The sequence below is a fragment of the Hesperophylax consimilis genome, chromosome 14, assembly GCF_061612785.1.
Source record: "Hesperophylax consimilis isolate HC1 chromosome 14, BYU_Hcon_1.0, whole genome shotgun sequence".
NCBI classification, from domain to species: Eukaryota; Metazoa; Arthropoda; class Insecta; order Trichoptera; family Limnephilidae; genus Hesperophylax; species Hesperophylax consimilis.
Genome location: NC_142849.1, coordinates 25,587,713 through 25,609,666, shown reverse-complemented (window position 1 = coordinate 25,609,666; position 21,954 = coordinate 25,587,713). Strand labels below are relative to the sequence as shown.

The 21,954-nt window shown below is 31.7% G+C and overlaps 1 protein-coding gene across 4 annotated transcripts in view; it reads right to left on the bottom strand.

Moving 5' to 3' along the window:
- The window catches only part of LOC149418106 (lachesin-like), a 60,931-nt gene that overhangs the window by 8,887 nt on the left and 30,090 nt on the right, over positions 1-21,954 (bottom strand). For all 4 annotated transcript variants that reach the window (XM_089639331.1, XM_089639330.1, XM_089639333.1 and 1 more), the window contains exons 3-4: positions 19,609-19,677; positions 2,425-2,528 (exon numbers count right to left, since the gene is read on the bottom strand). In XM_089639331.1, the coding sequence (XP_089495457.1) occupies positions 2,425-2,528; positions 19,609-19,677 (173 nt within the window). The remainder of the gene's footprint in view (positions 1-2,424; positions 2,529-19,608; positions 19,678-21,954) is intronic.

The following is a 21,954-nucleotide window of genomic DNA, read 5'->3' as shown; positions in this document are numbered from 1 at the left end:
TTCGTGGAATTGTTTTATTCGGTGTAATGATTCAATTTAGGCAGTATTTTGTTTTAGTGGAGTTCTGGCGGAATTATTCAAAAAGGTTATATTATTGTGAATGCAATAAATACGAAACATAGTATTTTCGGATTGTAACATGCTTAACAAAATAGTGTCACATAGATTTTAAAAGTATTTCTACGCCAATTAAGACAACTGGCTTTGAGGTTCTAGGAGTAAAGAATAATATTTTAAGTGTAAAAACAACATTATTTATTATATTATGTATGTTTTTTTATGTATATGTATATTTTTTTTACATTAACCTCACACATCATTATTTTCCTCAGGGCCTTTGTCATCTGTTGAGCTGCTGTGAGGGGGTCTATTTTAAGGAAAGGAGGGCTAGGAAGTTCTGGGAAGGTAAAAAGTATGAGGGTTGGGTAAGAATCTAGGGAAGTGTGACCAGAAGTGACGGACATATGAATACATCCCTCCCACTATGGCTCAAGGCGATGAGTCGAGAGAACAGTTGGAGAGGTCAAAGGGTTTCGGAGTGCAGGCGTATCCCAAACACACCTCCCCCGATGAACTCGGGCACCTATGCTAAGTCACCAAACGTAGCGAACCACTTAAGGTAACATTTGGCAGAGGTGTTGGTTATCCAACAAATGGTTCCCGGGGTGAAGGTAGCCAAACCCACCATAGTGATGCTATGGCATCCCCAATTGGGGTATGTTATTAGATGTTTAATTATTAGATGTTTAAAAAATTCAGAATGATGAATCTTTGACTGTCGAACTGGGAAGTTTTCCCGTTTTAGTACAATCAAATTGATAGGTTTAGTTCATATGAAGTAGGTAATGTAACACAAATGCATATCATTGGAGAAATTACTATTTTTTTATTAAATGTACAATTATGTTTTTACAAGACAAGGCTTTTATACAAAGTACTAATGCCGTCGGCGGCATTTATTTTTTCTCGGAAGATTTTTTCAATTTGTGTTGAAATAGAAATTATTTCTTACATAATATTGTGGAAATTACTTTCATGTTTACAATATAACAGATAAGTTAGATGAGCAACTTAATTTTTTTCATTGTTTCTATGATGTGTAAGAATTATTATTTTAATTGATTTAAGATGTGTTTATAGTACATATTATTTGAGTTTGTGAAGTGTGGTAGGAATTTTAGGTCTAAATGCCCAAAATATTAAAAAATTATATGAAAGTTAATACTACACATTTATTGTTTATCTGTAAGTAAACATAGGTTTGTTTGCTATGGATAAGTCCAGAAGCCAATTGTTAACCAATTTACGCAGAATGCGTGCACTTTTCGATTTCCGTACAACGTATATACATATAACTATAAACAAAAAAAATGATATTTTTTTACTTATTCATGAAATATACACATTTATTATATAAATATAACCGGATTAGATTGTATGATATAAATAAAGTTTTCTTGATAGGAATTAACACCTCTGCATTTAAGAATTTCTTTTGTTTAGGGAGGCAGCATTAAAATGATTTGAAAACATACGTGTACAAATAACATATTGTAGAAAAATTGAACTGAAAATTAAAATAAGGTATGTTTTTTTAAATGCACATTAAATATAGTACAAAATATATAAACTAATAATGAAGAAAATATCATAATATTTTCTTAATGATTTTTATTCAGCGAGCTAGCAGTTTTCAATTCCACGCCTGAAGAAATACAGTTGGTTTGCAGGTAAAAACGTTTCATTCCACCAGATGCACAGCATTACCTAAGTATTAGTGAATGGACGCCAGTTTTTGCAAATAAAATTGCATGTTTTCTTAGGAATAAAATTACATTATTATTTTTCTCCTCACATTAAAATAATGTTTTTAAAATTTGAATAAAATAATATTAACTAAAAAACCATTACGCAATTTTTTTCAGGGGTTAGCAAATATGATGGACCGCTGCATTATTTTGACTTTGCGCTCCATTAACATTAATACATAGTACTCACACTCTTATGGTGAACTATTCGTTTTAGAATACATTACAACGTAATTGGTTTTCGGAAAGTGCTGAGTCAGCAGCATCTGTTCGGCTGCCGCCTCAGCGTCTTGAGAAGACGAACAGTAGTGACAACACGTCTATTTGGCAAAGAGTCAGTTTATGAACTCTTTTTGTGAGCGGTTAGGATGTGTTGATACAGAGTACACATTAGTATCCGCAACACAGTATTTACATGGAATGCTATTTTTTTTTAAAACGGAATGCCGTTAAAAGGTAAGAATTGCTAGAATTTCTCACTATATAAAAGGTATATTAGTACAGAGTTTAGAATATATTAATCTTGATTTTTTTTCCATGTTCCGCAGTCTTTAAGCAGCGATATGGGAGAATAATTAAAGATATTTCATTCGTTTTAATAAAAAGTCTGTCTTACCTTGAAATTTCTAAGATTATCGACCACACAAGCCAGGAGAGCATCTCTTCCAACAGAAACAGTTACATTGGGAATCGGTTCGGCGAACTGCGGAAACAGCGATTCTGAAACAATAGAAATAAGAATAAATAATGAAACTTTTATGGCTAACTGGGAAAAGGCAAGAAATTATAAAGAGTTATAATCACTTATTTTATTGCCTCACCACTTTTCTACCACCCTTACCAACACTGATAGAACATTAAACTTGAGACGAAATTAAGAAATGGGATGGATCGGGAGGTACAAACTAGGTTATTCGAATATACACGGAGGAAAATGACAGTTGATAATTTGCTAAGAATCTATTCATACTATTGGTAAACTTGTTAAATACTCTATGAATTAAAAGGTTTCCTAATAAACTTTTAGTATAATTCGAATATATGATCACGATGTCGGAACTATTAAATTAAATGAACGGACATATTTATATATATATATATATATATGTCCGTATATTTATATGAAATACAAATATATGTATATATATATATATTTGTATTTCCTCATTACATATTATCAAGGCAAATGCAGGTGCACGAACACGTGTTTCGATATATTATGAATTTACCAAAAGTTTATAAGGAAACGGGCTGCAATCCCGTTTTTCTTAAAAATTAACTTCATGATGAATTGATCAAAATCTGTTCGTGTACGGTAAACTTAGACGAATATTTACTATATTAATAATCAAATGCCACATTAAATTGTTTTAAAATTTATATTTATTTCTGGTATTTGCTTATGCGTGATATGACATTATTGTTTATGGTATATTTGTACCGTGGATATTAAATAAACAAATTTGCATCTCATAATCTTCACCTTTTGTGGATATTTAAAATTAAAAAAATGTATTTTTTAAATCCCTACGTGCGATATCCCTCGTGCGATATAACGCGATGATGATTTTGAAGAAGTAATTAAAAGAAATTAAAAACGTTAAACTAAATTGATAGCTACAGATAAACCATGTTCACAACTTAAATGTGTTAATTAACTAGACCCTTTAAATGGTATTAACTTTCGCAGTTAAAACGCGTCTGTATGCAGCTTAACAAAGCTCAAATTTTAATTTCCAGAACGTTAGCGCGAAAAAATTACCACATTAGTTGTTCACAATTCATTTACAAGCTCTCCGGTCCCGATGAAATTTCCACAAAATTCTGAACAAAACAACAACTGGCGACGAGTAGTAGAAGTTGGCCGGGCGTAATACACCGCTACATGAATATTAAAATTCAATGGGGTTTTTATGGGGGCTGGCCGCCGAGTGAACACCGAACAGGCTGGTGAGCCACTGACGACTTGTTTTATTCATGACTATAAGTTGCTAGTAGTTGCCACCCTCCCTTGGTGGGAGAGCGAGCGGTGAATGAAGCTGCAAGTGGCTCACTGCAAGGAATACAGAAGATCGAAAAACGGTTAAATCCCTTTTTAATACTTTTTTAAACCTATATTTGTTGGAATTATTTAACTCTATGATATGGCTGTGCCTTCTTTTATATGGTTGTATTTGCTTGATAACCTCTCCCCGACAAGCATTTGTTAAACGGCTTCATTGTAATCATTTCAAAGAAGAATAAGATTATTTGAAAGGAAGATATATAAATAAGAATCTAGAAAAGCGCGCTAATATTAAAAAAAACGATATTAATTAAGCGAAAATTGTAAAAATATTCAATAAAACACGAACGAAAATCTTTCGACAAATACACTGTGATTTTTTGAATACCATATAAATAACAAATAACAGAACGAAATGTGTTTTTAATAATTTTCGGGCATAATTTGCGTGTTTTTCTATCTCTACGTGATTTCATATAATTACAGTTTTGTCTATACACTTGTATACCTACGTATTATCTTCAAAAGCAACATTAATTTTTATATTTAAGTGTTCAGGAGAAATATGTTATAAATCTGTAGAAATTCTGAATGCGGTGGTTTAAACACAACAAAGCAGCAATATTCAGGTGGTGCGATGCGAATTGACTTTTACATTAATAAAAAATTTCTTTCATATTTTTTTATAAAAGCCTAAACACAAAAGAATCAGCCCTTTAAAAAAAACTTTTTGATTGAAATATCCTACTTGCAATACCCTTTTTGGACATGGCTTCAATGCGTAATGTGGCAAATTAACTTCTTTTAATTATGACAAGAAAACATTTTACCATACAAATTTTGTGCCTGAACTTGACAAAACAAAATAAAACCTTTATTTTGGCGATGTTTTTTTTCCGAAAATCAAAGTGACTTAAGTTTGATATTTTTTGTTGGCTTATGTTATGGCTTATATCTAGCCATATTTCCCGGTTTCGCTTAAGTATAACAACCAAAATTGTAACGTGATTTGGAAATAGTTAAAAATATACATTCAACCATTTTGATTTCCGGTAGTTTACTGAATAATTCAAAATGCTGCAGCTGAAATGGTTGACAATATATGCTAATTAATAATGCCGAAGTTTGCCGTTCGAGTGAATTGTCTACTTTTGAACATTCCTTTATAGTCCTTAGTTAGTTTTTCTTATTGAGCAGTTAAAAAATAAACGATATCATTATGATTGACAGTTAAATAGATGATTCAATGATAAACATGATGAAAATGAGATTGCGACCTGAAAATAGTTGCTTTGGCAAATAAAGGCAATGTAGTTTTGAGTCAATTTGGTATTTCGAAGATGCGTGCCTGAATGAGTGCATGGGGCATGACTGAAATTACATTAAGCTTAACTTTGATCAGCTTACTGCTTCAGAAACAAGTCTGCAGATTATCGCTTTAGTTCACCATAACGCAAGAATATTTAAATATTTCGCAGTCGAAATTCACTAGAGTTTCGACTGCAAAAAGCCTTTTTTTTGAATTTTGAAGAAAGAGAAACATTTTCGGCATATGAACAATCTGACGTAATTAATTTTTGCAATATTATGCCATGTTGTACAGCGATTTCTCTTAGGGCCGAAGTTAAGGTAACATATTAAGTCCTTTTCGGCGTTTAGTTTTTGTTGTAACAATCAATTACCGGATACCAATAACTATTAAGCTCAGCCATATCGTCTCCATCAATATTAGTGAGAATTTGTGGATTTTAATTGCCTCTGTAATCACTTGGCTACCAACCGATTGAAAGAGGATTTTTTCCACCATTTAATAATTTATGTTATATATTATATGATACAGTAAAATTATCTGTAACGGAAGACGTATATATATATATTATTATCTCTAAGTTTAGGAATATTATACGGCTAAAAATTCAGGATGGGAAATAGAAGCAAAAACTGGAGATTGGTAATTTTAGTCCCTTCACAAGGGTTAAGCGATTTAAAAAAATTTAATACTTCTATTTATTTTATCATTAAATTATGCAATTATAATGTAAGTTTGATAAGTAACATTTCATTATGCATTATATATAGAATGGGTATAGTTATATTATATAGCGTCTAGTAATAACAGTATGTACCGTAAATGATTTATACATTATAATGTTTCGTGAACACCTCACCAGGAAAACCTGTACTGAGGAGCTCTAATGTTTTGAATATACGTTGTATTGTTGTGAGATAATTGTATTATTATGACTAAAAAGTAGAGATAACATATACTATAGTTAATTATATAATGTTAGGACAAGTGGTTTGACAGAAAAAATTCTAAGTGAATATTCTAGTTATGTGAAAATCATATCCAGTTATTATCCAAGTACTGTGAAACCGGCCCACGATTAAGCTACTATTAAACAGAATTTTTATACAACTTTTACAAAACTTCAATTTGAATTTGACAAACTGTTCAAATTCTGTGAAACATTTTTGATGTTATTATGTTAAGTTTTGAAAAAAAGCTGAACCTTTTGCTTTTATTTGAACAAAGCATTTAATTTAATTACGTGTGTTGGATTTTGATTGGAGTGGCATAGTATCTAGTTAAAATGTATTTATACGTGAGTGGTATATTTTAAAAGAACATTAAAGTTGTGGTTTTTCTTCCTTTAATTTCTACTTTGTGAATAAAACCGGTTTCTTGTACTTAACATTTTTAAATTGGGTTTTCTTGTTGTAAATCTGCCCACGTCATAGAAATCATAAGCTTACTAATCTGCCAAGGATTTATAATGAAATTCTCTCTTTTATCATATAACGTACCTACCCTTTATGTAGCATCGTGTTAATTAATATATCATATGTCTCCTTCATTTTCCATTGTGGATTTATTCCGTCATTGGTAAAATAACATTCATTAATGAAACAAATCAATTACTACAATGAATCCATCGGAATGACGTTATTGCGGTCCGAGCGTAATTAGCAATATTATTTGCGTCCAACAAATGGGGACAATCGTAATATTCAATGCGGTGATGGATAGAATTTCTGTATAATGCGGTTTTAAAAACAATTTTAATAGTTTTGCAATTGAATATTTTTACCCATCAATGGACTTGTATTTATATTATATGTTTGCGGCTTATTTGTGATACAAAAGCTCTGATATTATCCAAATTATTTGTGGTATTTAAAATAACAGAGAGTAATAACTAAATCACGCATTTTTGTATGTAAATATTCATACTACGCAGGTCTTTCTGAATTAATTTATTTTACTTTTATAAATAACATTGCTAAATTACCATTTGTAAATATGTTTACAAAAAAAAATCTCAATGCAAATGGCAAGCATGACGGTTAAGGCGAAGCTTAATGTTAAATCACTATTTTGATTAATCTTTACAACGAATTGGTTTACATTGTGAATACCAAAAATTTGAGTTTCGCTCGAGTAAAATACAAACAAAAATTAATTACTCCATAAAAAATATAAACATAAGCTACTTAAAAAAATATTTTTTCAACAGAAATGTATGAACGCGTAAAGGAAACAACTTTAAAAAAATATAGTATTATAGCTAACATTATCTGTGAGTATTTCATTTGATTAACTTTTTTGCGTTCTTATAAAATTATTTACAAAATAAATAAAAACCAGTTTTGTACTTGAAATCAAACGTTCTAGACTCCGTTTGTCAATTGATTTTAATGCCTATTACCTACAGTATAAAATATACAGGGAACATGCACATTTTTGGTTTGTAGCTTCCTCAAGTAAATTAAAAAAGTTTATTTTAAAATTTATATGAATATGAATGATACACGCTCGAAACTCCGACATAACTGAAAGTAAAATATAAACGGATATGTTATAAAATTTGTGACATCTTTGAGATCTAGGTTGAGATGTTGTAGCTAAAGTCTACGTTAAATCTATGTCGATATCTACGTGAAAGTCTACGTTGAGTCTACGTCAAAGCCGACCATAAAGTGTACTTCGAATCTACGTCGAGATCTACGCCAATGTCTATATTGAGTCTACGCCAAGATCCACGTCAAAGCAAAATTTACGCCAAGTCTACTTCGAAATCCGCGTCAGAGACTATGTTGATCTACTTCATGGTCCACGTTGAGTTCATATCGTTATCTACGTCAAAGTTTACGTAGTTCATATGTAAGTTAAGAAACATTGCTTTAAACCCATAATTACTTGAAATATTAACTACGTGATATCATCTACTTTTGAATATTTCTTTTCCAATTTCCTTCCGCCTGACAAATTTCCCAATATTGGTAACGGTATAATGAAACTGGACTCCGTACAACAAGCCTTTGTAATATTTCCCATTAAAAAACAAGTTTCCTATCAATATTCAACAAAAATTCAATTTGAATTGAGAAAAAACTTCAAGCCAACAATCCGCGTATTGTTTTTAAATTAATCTGCAGCACACAATGTCGAAACAAAATATAAATTTACCACAAATTTGTGTTTATTCGTTGAAAAGCTGTTAACTGAAAATATGCACAGCAGCCATGGTAATAAAGAAAAAATATAATTTGATCAGAGACCGGGAATTTTTTTGTTTTATTTGGATATTCGACATATTTTGTTATAATTTGGAATTCAAAGCTTCAATAATAAAAGTTCAATTTTAAACCACAAATTGCCTGTACGGATTGAAAATGCTTCAACACATGACACTGATTTCCAATTTGGAATGCTTAAATGTTTCAATCAAAAAATATTGAAAAGGTTTACCTTTTCCATGATGTAATCGAAAAATAAAAACACTATTAATTTGTTTGCTTTGTAATCAAAGTACTTCAAAGTACTACAAAGAACTTTTATAGAAGTACTACAAAGTACTTCTATAAAAATTGAATTTTTTCTTACTGAAATTTAAAATTTTGTAAAGATAACACACCCCACTCATAAGTTTGTTAAATAATGTGATAAGAGCTCATGCCATCTGTTTTTCCTCCTTCATATAAGACCTGCATCAATAAATCCCTTTCTACAGTCCTCCCTTAATTCGCGTCACAATGCTCCCCAACCAGGTGGTTATATAGTTCCCCCGACTATGTTACGCTCTTGTGAGGTGAAACATAATCACATCAAATACTCAAAACAACACTTAAGTTTTGATATTGCCACGGTGCTGGCAATGGGAGATTTAAAATATTGACACACGGTAATGTGAGATATAAAAAATTGACAAATTTAAAATTATTTGTACGGTGAACCATCAATTCATTAAAACAGCTTTTACCGGCCGGTTGTTGTCAATAATACATAGAACAGTTCCATGGTGTTTATTTTAATTTTTTAAAAAAGAAATAAATAAATTTTTGGAAATCTTAAAGCGCAAAACAATGCATTTACGGAGTTTTTTTCTGTCTTGGTACCTCAATGGGAATTTTTATTGTCTATCAACTTTATTATTTTATTGTCTCAACTTTGTTTGACAAAGCGGTTATTTAATAATAAAAATTACAATAAAAAGTGGCAAATGCAATCTGCTTTACTTTTGCGAGTATTATAAAATAATTATTTTAAAAACTAACGTACTTTGACCGGGTGATCTGTTTGGCGTTTTAGAAATAATTTTTAAAAATTATAAGGGTAGTATTAATTTTTTTGTAGACTTAAAAAAGTTAATGTGGGAACATTCATTCGTTAGAATTGCAAAATTTAAAAAATGGGTGCATTCATGGAGCGTTCATTCGTTTTTTAGATTTTTTACAATTTATGCTAGAGAATTTCATTTTGTAGAATTTTTGAAATTATATGGGTGGATTCATGGAACATTCATTCATTTTTGTAGAATTATAAAATTTCAGGAATACTCATTCATTATGTAAAATTTAAAAAAAAAATACGGGTGCATTCATTCATTTTGCACATTTAAAAAAACAATATATGGCAGCATTCATTCATTTTGTACAGTTAAAAAAAATGAAAGCATTAGTTTGTCACGATGCAGATCTCTCAAACGCATTTTAAAAACCGAGCGAAACTAAAATTAAATGTAGATCGTTGGCAACACAAAGCGGCATGCGCACATCTCACTGCGCAAGCAACGCTAAACACCAACGGCTTTCTGTAGCCGCCCGCGGCTATCACTCCGAATCTAGCTTTGGTCTCAATAACATGTGTGGGTGGTTTGCTACAAAACCAGTCTCGGACGCGGAGTGACCGCTAAATTATTGAAGCCTGGCCCGCGCACGTTTTGCGCATGTGGACGAGCACCACCTTGGTTACTACTCCACTATGACTGTGAGTAACACCTCCATGGTCTCACAACTCCTGCATCTCCCGGGACGGCTCATGTAAGCGTATTACTTAACCTTTGCCCATTCTGTGCCTTCTTTTAATGTCTGTTAAACACGCCTGCCAGCCAGAGCAATTACGAGAGAGATTGTTCAAATCGATCAGCCAGGAAATAATTTAGGATGTATACTTTGTCCCCATTAGTGTTATACAATATACTTGTTGACTGTAAATACACCCATTTATTATTCCCATAGGAGTTTTATTTGACGAAGGAAGTGGAGTCTAGATTGTTGAAAGTCTCCCGTGTAAAGGCATCCTTGCCAACCCTAACCTGAATGATTAGATTCCATGATTCTACTACTGAGCTCCAAGCCTAACAATGACGCCCGAAACCGAATTTGGCGTTCGAGGTGATGTACTCCAATGGATGTCATCGTACCTGTCTGGACGAGTAGCTTCAGTAACTTTCAATAAATATACATCACCTGAAACTCCCATCGAATTTGGAGTTCCCCAGGGTTCTGTACTGGGTCCCATTCTCTTCATTCTATATACTAATCGTCTCGAACGACTCATTCACTCAGCTGGCTTTGAATCACAAGGCTACGCGGATGATCGTTTGATTTTCAAGTTTTGCTCCCCGGATGAAAAAGACGTCCTTAAAAACGAGGTGGTTAGTTTCATTGACACGGTTTCAAGTTGGATGTCTGTTAATAAACTCAAACTTAATCCGACAAAGACGGAATTTATTTGGATAGCTTCTCCTGGAAGACAAGCCCTCATCGACTCCAGTCCAATCCGTATTCAGAATACAAATATAATCCCTTCTACGGAAATAAAATTTCTAGGTTTCACTTTAGACAATTGTCTTTCTCTTGAATCGCAAATTTCAAAAACTGTAAGTGCTGGCTTTTTCCATCTAAGGCAGATAAAATCAATTAGGAGATGCCTTCCCTTTGATGGAGCAAAATCACTCATTAATTCGTTCGTTGTCTCACGTATGGACTATTGTAATAGTGCATATGCTGGCCTACCTAAAAAACAATTCAACAGAATCCAGTCCGTTTTCAATGCTGCGGCGAGAATGATTTTTGGTGAATCTAAGCATTGTCGTATAACCCCGCTTCTAAGGGATCGTCTTCATTGGCTTCGATGCCCTGAAAGAATAGAGTTCAAGATCTGCCTAATGACCTTTAAAGCATTGCAGGGAATGGCGCCAGCCTATATATCGGAATTATGTGTCCGACAAAACCTAAGCGATAGACAGCTTACTCTGAGGTCAGCAGATCTAGATGTTACCAATCGTTTAATCGAACTTTCTCGGTCAAATCGAGCTGTTTACTATGATCGCTCTTTTCGTGTAGCTGGCCCACTCATTTGGAATAAACTTCCCCCAGCCCTTACCAATATACAAAATTTGGCTGAATTTAAACGGGTTTTAAAAACAAAATTATTCAAAAAATCATATTTAATAATTTAAAATCATTTATATTCTCATGAATCTAAGCTTCTTTTTTAATATACTATAAAAAGCCAGGTTTTGAAGTTTTCCGGTAATTGTTTGGTTTCGGTTTCCTCCTTATTGTACTTTTATGTTTAATGTCCACCTATTATATAATATTTTAATGTTTTCCTGTTTTATATAATATTTTAATTTTAAAGTTCTTATTTTTTGTGCACTGTCACTGTCTTTTATTGTTATCCTCTACTAAAATAGCACTGTTATTGTTAAATTTTATTCTCTGCTTTTGTGTAAACCGTTTATTCTTTATTTCATATTATGTAATTAATTTTTTTTTAAAGGAACACAATAGGAAATTTTATTTTAAGTTTATTATAGTTAAGCGCACTTGTAGTGAAACAACACAAAACTGCGCTATATAAATGTTATGTTATTATTATTATTATTATTACATGGTTCCTAACACTGGCGCCCCACGCCAATTCCTGTTCATTGTTAACTTCAAAATGCAAAGAATAAAAACTTGACGTCATTGATGAAAAAAAAACTGAAAAATGAGTTTTATGAGAACGTGTCATTTTGTGACAGATATAGCACACACGTGGCATGGTTGAATCAAAATGCAAAGAAAAAGCTTGATGTACTCTCTTTTTAAATCTGTACATTTTATACGTCTGACCAAATCTAAAAGGACTTTTGTAAGGATGTGTAATTTTGTGACAGATAAAGCATAACGTGGCCTGAATGTAGTGTTGTTAGATATTGTTTAATAGGTTTAAAAATAAAAAGTTTTTATTTGCCTTCATTGGGATTGTAACGAAGAAATCAGTCGGCCACAGAAATTGTCATTTTCTTTTAAACCAAACAGATTTCACCTTTCCATAAAACACCGCTGAAAGATCTCAAAACAAAATCAAAATAATGGTGCTCTATTCAATTGTCATTTTATCCGCGTTAAAGATAATGAAATAAGGTATTAAGAACGGTACTCCATGTCTTTATAGGGTCATACATTGGACGGACATCCATTAATGTAATGAAACGTGAAATGACATTGTACTGAGTGATCTTACTTTCAGCTTTTCCTGTATTCCGGCCAACAAGTTCCATCCCTCGCCCGCTCTAGGGGTGGTTTAACGACCGACTAACCCCGCGCCCTTCGGAGCAGATAAAGCAAACTTAGACGACAATAAACCGAGAAGCTTTTTTCATCTCACTTGTGATCTCAATCCCATCATAAAGAAGCAATTAAAACAATGATTTAAAAAGGCGAGAACCGTCTTTTATGTAAATGTTTTCAACTGTCGCTTCGTCTTAGAATTGTATTATAACATTACAACTATAAAACTCAAAAGTGCTTGCATATAAAACCGAATTAAAATGAGTCCAAAGAACTTATGGTTCCTAACGAAAAACGAAGAAATAAAATTAGCTTTTTTAAAATTTAACGTGAATCATGTTTAATAAAGTGATTAATAAGTTTTGCAAGTATTTTAGATTTATTTCGGCAATCAAGGTATTTTTTTCACGTTGAGAAGACTTAAATATATGATTCTATTGATCCCCGCACAATTTCAATTTGTATGATTTCAAAACTGTTTTATTACCGGTTAAACCGTTTTACTGAGAAAGTAATTGTGACAATAGATAAATGAACCCACAGATTAATCAATTGTCACAATTAATTTCTTAAAAAACGGTTAAACCGGTAATATTGGGCGGAGATAAATAGAATCATGAAAATAAGTCGTCTCAACGTGGCCTATATCACAAATAACCTAATTGCAAAACACTTACAACAATTTTTAGGAATTACGCCTACGCTTAGAAAGGGATAATGCAGAATTTAAATCAACCAATTTCGAAATCTCAATGAGCATGCGAAAATTGTGTGGTTCTATAGATCCAAAAACTGCGATGGGTTGAAAATGTAGAAATTATGCGAGATTAAAAAAAATATAAAAATAATGTGTGTATCGCACAACAGTCTCAACTGCTCCCGACCGTCTGGAGTCAGTGAGACTTCAGCATCCCCAATTGGTATTTTGTGAGTTTGAAGAGAGTAGTGGAGAGAAGAAGAAGATGGTGAGAGAATTCAAATCTGTTCACTGAGCACAGATAAAGCCATTTCAAGTAATGTTTCGATCCCGAATGGTAGTCTTTAACTAGGGCGGTACTGAAAGTATCTACCACTTTCAAACATATCGCAAAAATACAAAATATTATTAATTAAATTAATAAATTGTGAAGTAACACAGATTATTAAAAGAAAATGCTTTTGCAAGTCGGGATTTGAACCTGCCACCTCCTGATTCGTATTTAGAATCGTAAACATTTAACCCTTTCTATACCAGTGTATACGAGTTCCTCCTGAGGAACATCGCTCTGCAGGAGATTCCTCCAGCTCGTATTTTTTATGCTAGATTGCAACCTTTATTCCAGCAACAAATACTGTAAATACAATGACAGATTCAGCTGTGGCTGTTTTGCTTGGACTGCAATCTGCAAGCTTGGAAGCATCACTTCTAATTTTTATTTTTTTTATGTTATCTTTATATTTATGCACGTTACACTGTAAGTTAACATTTTTTTAATAAAAAAAATGTTTGTGCGATACGTTGTTTTTTCTTAATAATATGAAATAACCCGATGAGAGCAAAAAATAATTAATTTAAAATAAGAAATCTATATTAGTGAGTAAAAAATGTAGGCACCAAAGGTTTTGTCAAGCTTAAAATATGGTCTTTATGTGGAAATAAAAGTGCTGTGCTTAAAAAGTTGCACAAGTACAAGTGACTTTTAGGCAAAAGAAGGTGGACCAAATGCATGATAGAATAAGAAAACTAGAGGTAAATGGCGAGGGACCACAGAGAGTGAAGAATTTTTCGGTGAGGTCTAAATTCCACAGTGGGATGTCGCGCTGTGATGAAAAGAGATTTGATCCTTTTATTTAGTTGGAATGAGGCAATTTTTAGCCTTCTCTCAGTATCTTCATACCAGCATATTTTAAACTCGAGGTAGACTATACCGAGAGTAAAAAAAAATTGATTAGTACGAAAGATGTCGTCAAAGTTAATATCCTAGAAAAAAATTTAAATGCACCAATCTGAAGCAGCCAGAAGGCTATGGGAGCTTGTCTCAAATAAAATCCAGTACACCATAAAATAATGGTGTCAAACCATTAAATTATTTTATCATGTCGCGCTAATTTTGGACAGCATTACAGTGTCCATCATCAGGGAATGAAGACGAAGGTAGCGCAACACGGCATAATAACCCAAAAACAAAACACTATAATTCTTTTGGATGTGAAAATCTCAAACCATATTTACAACTTTGCTGGTTTTTTACAAGTTCCATGATAACTGAACACACCTTTCAAATGTCATTAAAAGTGAAAAAAACTGACGTTAAAACCTAACCTACGTAACCTATTAAATCTAGTTTTTGTTTCATCACTTTTCATGACTTTATATCACTTCATAAAATTTGTTGAACTGTCAGTTTGATAAGATATCTGATCACCTTTATTAGTCAATTAAGGTTTTTAGATGAAATAGCAACTTATAAATAAAATTGTTTTCACGGATAGCCAGAAAAAGAGTCTGGACGTTGGCATTTTATATATTTTTTTAATATAATACAATTTTTGTTTCTTACCAGTTTATTCTAAAACAATGTATTTTAGCGGATTTTTTATTTTTTCCGTCGGTAAAGAAAAAATGTAAAAAAATACAAAATATGAAATTAGTCCTTTTAAAACATTAAAATTAATTTTTTTTTCGTAAAATCTTAAAGTAATGCTAAAATTTTACTTATATAATAGTAGAGTTACGAAAAGCCAAAGGCAATTTGCGCTCGTACTGTTAGATATTATACCTGAAGAGTTTAGTAAATTTAAATACAAAACATTTATAGCAAAGTTGCCAACAAGCAAATAAACCTAAATAAAAGTCAGTTGCTTAGGTTGTTCTCTATTGGCTAAGATCACTCTCTTTCCAATCCACTTCCTCCACTGGTAGAGGAGGTATAGTGAAAAGAAGATCAGTCCATTTTTTACAACCCACTGTGAAAGCTGAATATAAATTTAACATTTTTAGATTTTTATTGAGTATTGCACTGTCTTGAAGAAACCACGGTTGTGATTAAATATATTATCCAACTATAAATAAAATATATAAAAGTATTAACAAAATAAAAGTATTTAACGTGATTAATTTTGGGGTATAATGCCGTGCGCTACCTCCTTCTTTAGCAAACGCTTAGAACAGAGTTAAAGGGTCCATCATAACACGAATTACATATCTGCCCTACCCGAAACGATGGATAAAAAAAGAGGAAGCGCAACACGGCATAATACCCCAAAAATAAATCACTGTAATACGCCTTGAAAATCTCAAATTATCTCCAATAAAAGTCGTGCTTACCAAGACATGGTTTTGATTTAAATTAGATTCTAATAATTATTTTTTCTATTTTCGACAAAAAAAATGGAAGGAAAATTAAACATTAAATGGGTGTTTTTCACAAAGAGTCCGTTCTATTATTTGCGTTAAGATATATATTTTCTTAAATTTAGAAATAAGGTATAATATCCGACAGTACGAGAAAAAATCGCCTTGGGCAGCCTCCAAGAAGGGCAACAGTGAGTAAGTAGCTGATTTAAAATAAAGCTTCTCATTTATGTTCCACATCTGCTCGTCAAAAAATATTTTCTTCATTGTTATTTTCTTAATACTCCAAATTGTTTTTACAAAAAAATGTATTCGTTTCGCCCACGAACGGGCTTTTCGTTTTAGATTTCATCATTTTCATTTTAATCCATCCAACTTAATTTCAAATGGAAATAACAAAGTAGGTACATAACCAAATTAAAATAGGTTACGACTGGAATACATTACGATTGCGGTTTTTTTTTGTTCACTTGGAAGACTTCTTCTTATTCCTTTTCACGTTTTTAAGTTACGTTGATCTTTCAGCTTAAAAACTACATAAAACTGTTTTGTGACATAACTAATGAAGAAGCTGTCAAAACTCTAAAACGGTGAGCTATTGCATTGTGAAAAGCGCATATTTTTAACAGTATTACCAAAAGTAGTCTGAATAGAGACTAATTTTGGTTCGTAATGTCAATAATTCTACTGTCAACTTTTGTGGTAGGTATATTATAAAAAAATTAAACTTAAGTTACGAAAAAATTAAACGCTTGCTACATATTTTTCAGTTTTTTATACGAAATACAGCGTTGTATCATTATCTATCCACTACACTGCCGAAACGGATTCAATTGCTGCTGTAATTTAACATAGATTAAGAACAAAATATACCTAGTATATAATATAGAAATAACGTTAAACTGATACACTGAAAACGAAACAATATTAGTATAACATGTTACAGCAAAATAAAATAATAAAGAAACTAGAAAAATACTATATAAAATACAAATCACTAAAACTAAATTACCAACCCTATAATTGCAGGATTCAACACGGTGCTGAATGGATTACGCTTAATTCTAAAAATGGAGTCATTAAATATGTCAATAGTAACCCTAAACTTTTTGCCCAGATCATGCATCCTATTTGTTAGTAAGTGTGTCTGATAATTGGTTGTGTATGCATTGCAGAAAAATGTTACATTCGACAATTTACTTGAAAAAGAAGACAACACAAGATAATAAATACTAACAAATCTAAATGAAAAATGAAACAACACAAGGCAAGACAATTAAAAGAAAAGATAACGGTCACAACTAGGAATCGAACCCAGGATCTCTTGTTTTACCGGAGAGCGTCTTAATAACTCGACCATCGAGACCTAGAAATTAAAATATCATTTATTTAATTATTGTCTTCCAACAATTTTTTCCCATGATTTTTTTTATTATTTTCTATGCCTTGTGCTGTTTCATGTTTCGTTTAAATTTGTTAGTATTATCTTAGTTGATATAATACATTGATGGATACAACCTTCAAACGTTAAAAAACAGTTATTTCAATAAAAATGTAATATATTTAACTTTTGCAATATTTTACATATCGATTAAAGATACAAATTTACGTTTGGGAGCCGCTGGTCTAAAGGCATTATACGATAACTAAGGCCATGGAAAACCCCAAAGGTATAGTTAATAGTTATTCCCCTAAATCCATTCTTCCTTTGGGAATCGACCAAAGCACATTGGTTTTTAGTTTTAGTAGTGCTACTAGAGCTCTAACATAAATATTAACGAGAAATTATATATGAGCTGTGTCAAAATCAAGAGCATGCATTACTTCTATACACTGATCAGGTTATCCCAAGATGACCTTTATCACCAGAAGATTTTTGTTGTTACATTTTTAATATTTTTATTTTCGCGTATTTTTACTCAATAGTTTTTTTTACTCTTAAGCATACACATTTTTAGATTACAATATAACATACGTATAAAATGTTTTTTTAAAAGCTAAGGGAACTGCCTAGGCATGGGTAATATAAAAAAATACTATAAAAATAAGGACATATTATAACTTTTTTAACAAAATAAAATACAACGTCAAGTAAGTTGTAATGTAAATGTTTAAGTTACGGTGTAGTTATGTAATATTTTTGTTAAGAATTTAAATATAAAGTTTAACATGTTTTTTTTAAATAACTCAATGATACCTAACACAATGTTACATAAAACAATGTTATTTTTTTATTTTTTATTTTTTTTTATTTTTTCTTTATTAGTAAAAAAAGATACACGAATTACCAAATATAACAATTACATAATATAATTACACAATATAGTACAGTTATTAATTACATTATAACGCAATGTTAAATAACACAATGTAACATGCATCAATGTTACATAACACAATGTTACTTAAATCAAAGATACATGACACAACGATACAAAACACAATGTTACATAACATAATGTTACACAAAAATTCAGAATGTCAGACAGGCTTACTCATTTCACCATCAGCCTTGCATTCTTACATGCTGTGGATGCTCCGCATCTCTTGCATTTTAGAGTAAAAAGATTTAGATTTCTAGCCATAAACAGTACATAATACTGCAATTTAAATATTTTTACAGCGACCTTAATGTGATTTTAAGAGATTATAAGACATCGTGCATATTATCGTCCCGTTTATGTGTACGCACAACGAACGACACGATACAAAGAGCGCTGGCGAGTTTAATACACATACATTCTCAAATACTGTGAAACGCTTAAAACTCACTGTGGTGTGGAAGCGATCTGTAAACCGTATCCAAGAATACTAGAAAGTACGTTCTTTCCGCGCATGCGCACTGAGAACCGCAAGCCAATATCTTTGTCAACTTTATATGATATTAATGACAGCATCCAACGTACAAAAACCGTCTTTAATGCTCATACGTATAATGAACAGAATCGTATACTCTATTACTAATCCATTGGATTGAAAAGTTTGCTTTGAGCTTGAATACTGAAGTCGAATTCTTATTGAATATTACTAACCTGCGATTTAATTTTTAATCATAATTTAAATAAGTGAAAATGAATACCCAAAATAAGATGGATACTTCGCCAACGTGTTCTATATGATAATAGTGAATTGGTGGTTGCATTATTGAATCATTAATGTGAAAAAGTTTTGTGTCTCAGCCATTTGTGGAAAAAAACTTATCTTGGATTCTGCATAAGTTAAAAAAAAAAAACAATAAAAAACCTATCCTGGAGTTATGGAGCTTAATGGATTTATGGAGATAATTTTAGACGGTACCCAATTTTATCTCGTTCGTGGGCCAGCGTCTAGATGTGCATATTTGATATCAAGTACGTAGTACGTACGAATGTAAACATTTGATGTCTAGCATCCCTTCTACAAAAAGTCACTGACCGCCACTGATATTTAGGGGTCTCATTTCTATAGCATTCTTCCTCTGCTAGTTTCATGTCCCACTACCATACATTGTGGTAGATACCAGCATTCCACGGTGGACTGCTAGCTTTGCTTCTTTGAACATTTATTTTTCATCAACATAATTCAGTTGCATTATCACAGTAGCCTTAAAATGTTTTCCTAAAATACCTTACCGTTTGTATATTCCCCCGTCGCCGAGGAGGGAGATTGGCTCACTGAGTTACTGCTCCTTGTCAATCGGCCTGCAATGGAAAGAAGGTGATTTATGGTTAAAAATAAATACAAAGAACTACCACCCGCTTCCAGGCGGGGTATTATCGACTGAGCAAGGTAGAAATCAGCCATTTCTAAAAGTTTATAATGCAAGTATGTTTGAATTGTAAATAAGAGGAATAAATGCAAGTTATGAAGAATGAAAATACGTTTGCCTAGTTGGAGTATGTGGGAAAATAAATATCTACAACAATGTTGTGGAAGTTTTTTGAAACAAAGAATAGGAAGAAGTTTTCTATTTTCGGGTTATTATTGCAAAATCTGGGAATCACTTATATTTATGACACAAGGATAGTAATATAATTAAGTATTCGTGATTAAAATAATTGAAACGTTGGATTTTTCCTGGGTGTTCCTCTCCTTTTCTTAGATTTATATCATTTATTCTTTCCCTCTTGTCATTGCCAGTATGGTCACCCTATGATTGCGGTACTAATAATCAATAAATAAGTCAGAAAAATGTTATTGTTGCCAACTATAAACGCACTGCCCAGCTGTAATTTTAGATTGAATACGAGTAGTGTTTATTTTTGTAATAATTTTGTAGGTTAATATTTTCAAAATAAATTAAAAAAATTATCTATTACAATTGTAAAGCTGCACATCACGACACACGAATTCCCCAGTGAAATGAGCAGCTTATGATTCGATTTCAATAGTTTTAGAATAAATAAATAAATATATCAACTTATTATAAGCATTCATCACTCGCCTGAAATATCCATACAAATTGAAAATATCTCCTGAGTAAAAATAAATGCCGCCGACAGGAATTGAACCTGCACCTTCTGATGTCCGGTCAGTTGCTTTGGACCATTGAGCTACGTCGGCTTATTCCCAACCCGCCAAATAATTCAATACTTACAAGTACTTCAATCGACAACTAGTTTAAACATTAGTTTATCATAAAAAATATATATTTAAAATCAGGTTTTGTGTAGGTTATGTAAGTTTTGTAGTTTTTTTTAGTTGTGTTGTAACATCTCCGTTTCGCGGTTTAAAATGGTTGTATTAGGTTAGATTTTCACGTATTTACATATTAATACATGAAATAAAAAAGTACTAAGTGCCAAAATTGTTAAACTGAGATATATATATGATTTTAACTAAAATAAAAACACAAAGTTATTAGGAAAAACATTAAGAAACACTTACAGAAACATAAATAAAAACTTCTTATTTAAATAAACCGTCTTATTAAGGATATATTATAGGTAACGTATAGAAATCACTAGTGCCACTACTGAATTCGCACAAAAGATTTAAATGACCCTACTAAAAAGCACTATGTATGATAAAAGATAAAAATAATGGTGATGAGGTAAATTATCAGAATTATTTAAAACATTTGTACGGCAATAAATAATGTTGTGGTACTTAGGGCTTTATAAGTAATACCCTATTGGTGATGGCATATTTGCCATTTCAATATATTTACTGAATTTTTTCATATGAATAAATAAATATAATATTCAAGCTTATTGGATTTTTTAATAGCTTTTAAAGGTTTTTCCCATACTAGTTATTGAAAAAGACGATAATACTGTAGTGGTACGCCACTACTTGACTCGAACGTTATTCTAGAAGTTTCCAAACAAGCTTCTTAGATTTAAAAAAAAAAAAAATTAATGTTTGTTTCTGTAGCAACTGGAATGTTTGAGAATGTTTTATTTTCCACCTACATAGATAAGCGACAACGTGAATTAAATAGTCAGTACAGTACCAGCAACCGCGACATCGAGATTTATTTTGAATTATTTTGCCTATGTGACGCGCTTCGGAACATTCTCGAACCTTCCTTTCGTAAATCATTTTGTTGTATTTTCTAAGTTTATTTATTGTTTTCGGATGTATCATTAAAAACCGTTTCAGCCAAATTTCATAGCTATTTATTAATAAAAATAATACCGAAAATAACTACAATACTAATAAATTTAAACAAAACATGAAACAGAATAAGACTCAAACTAATAAAAAGGTAACGGTATCAACTGGGAATCGAACTCAGGATCTCTGTCTTACGGGGACCTTTTTGTCGATCTTATATTTCAAATTCAGAATTCAGTTGAGACCGTTATTTTTCTGTGTCTTGTTCTTTTTCATATTTTGTTTAGATTTATTACTATTATCATCATCTTCAATGAAACTTACAAAGAAATGTTCAGTAAAATTAGCCAATAGTGCCCATTAGAGATCTTTAAAACACTCTGATTATTTCAGTATGGGAGCACAACAAAGACTTGAAC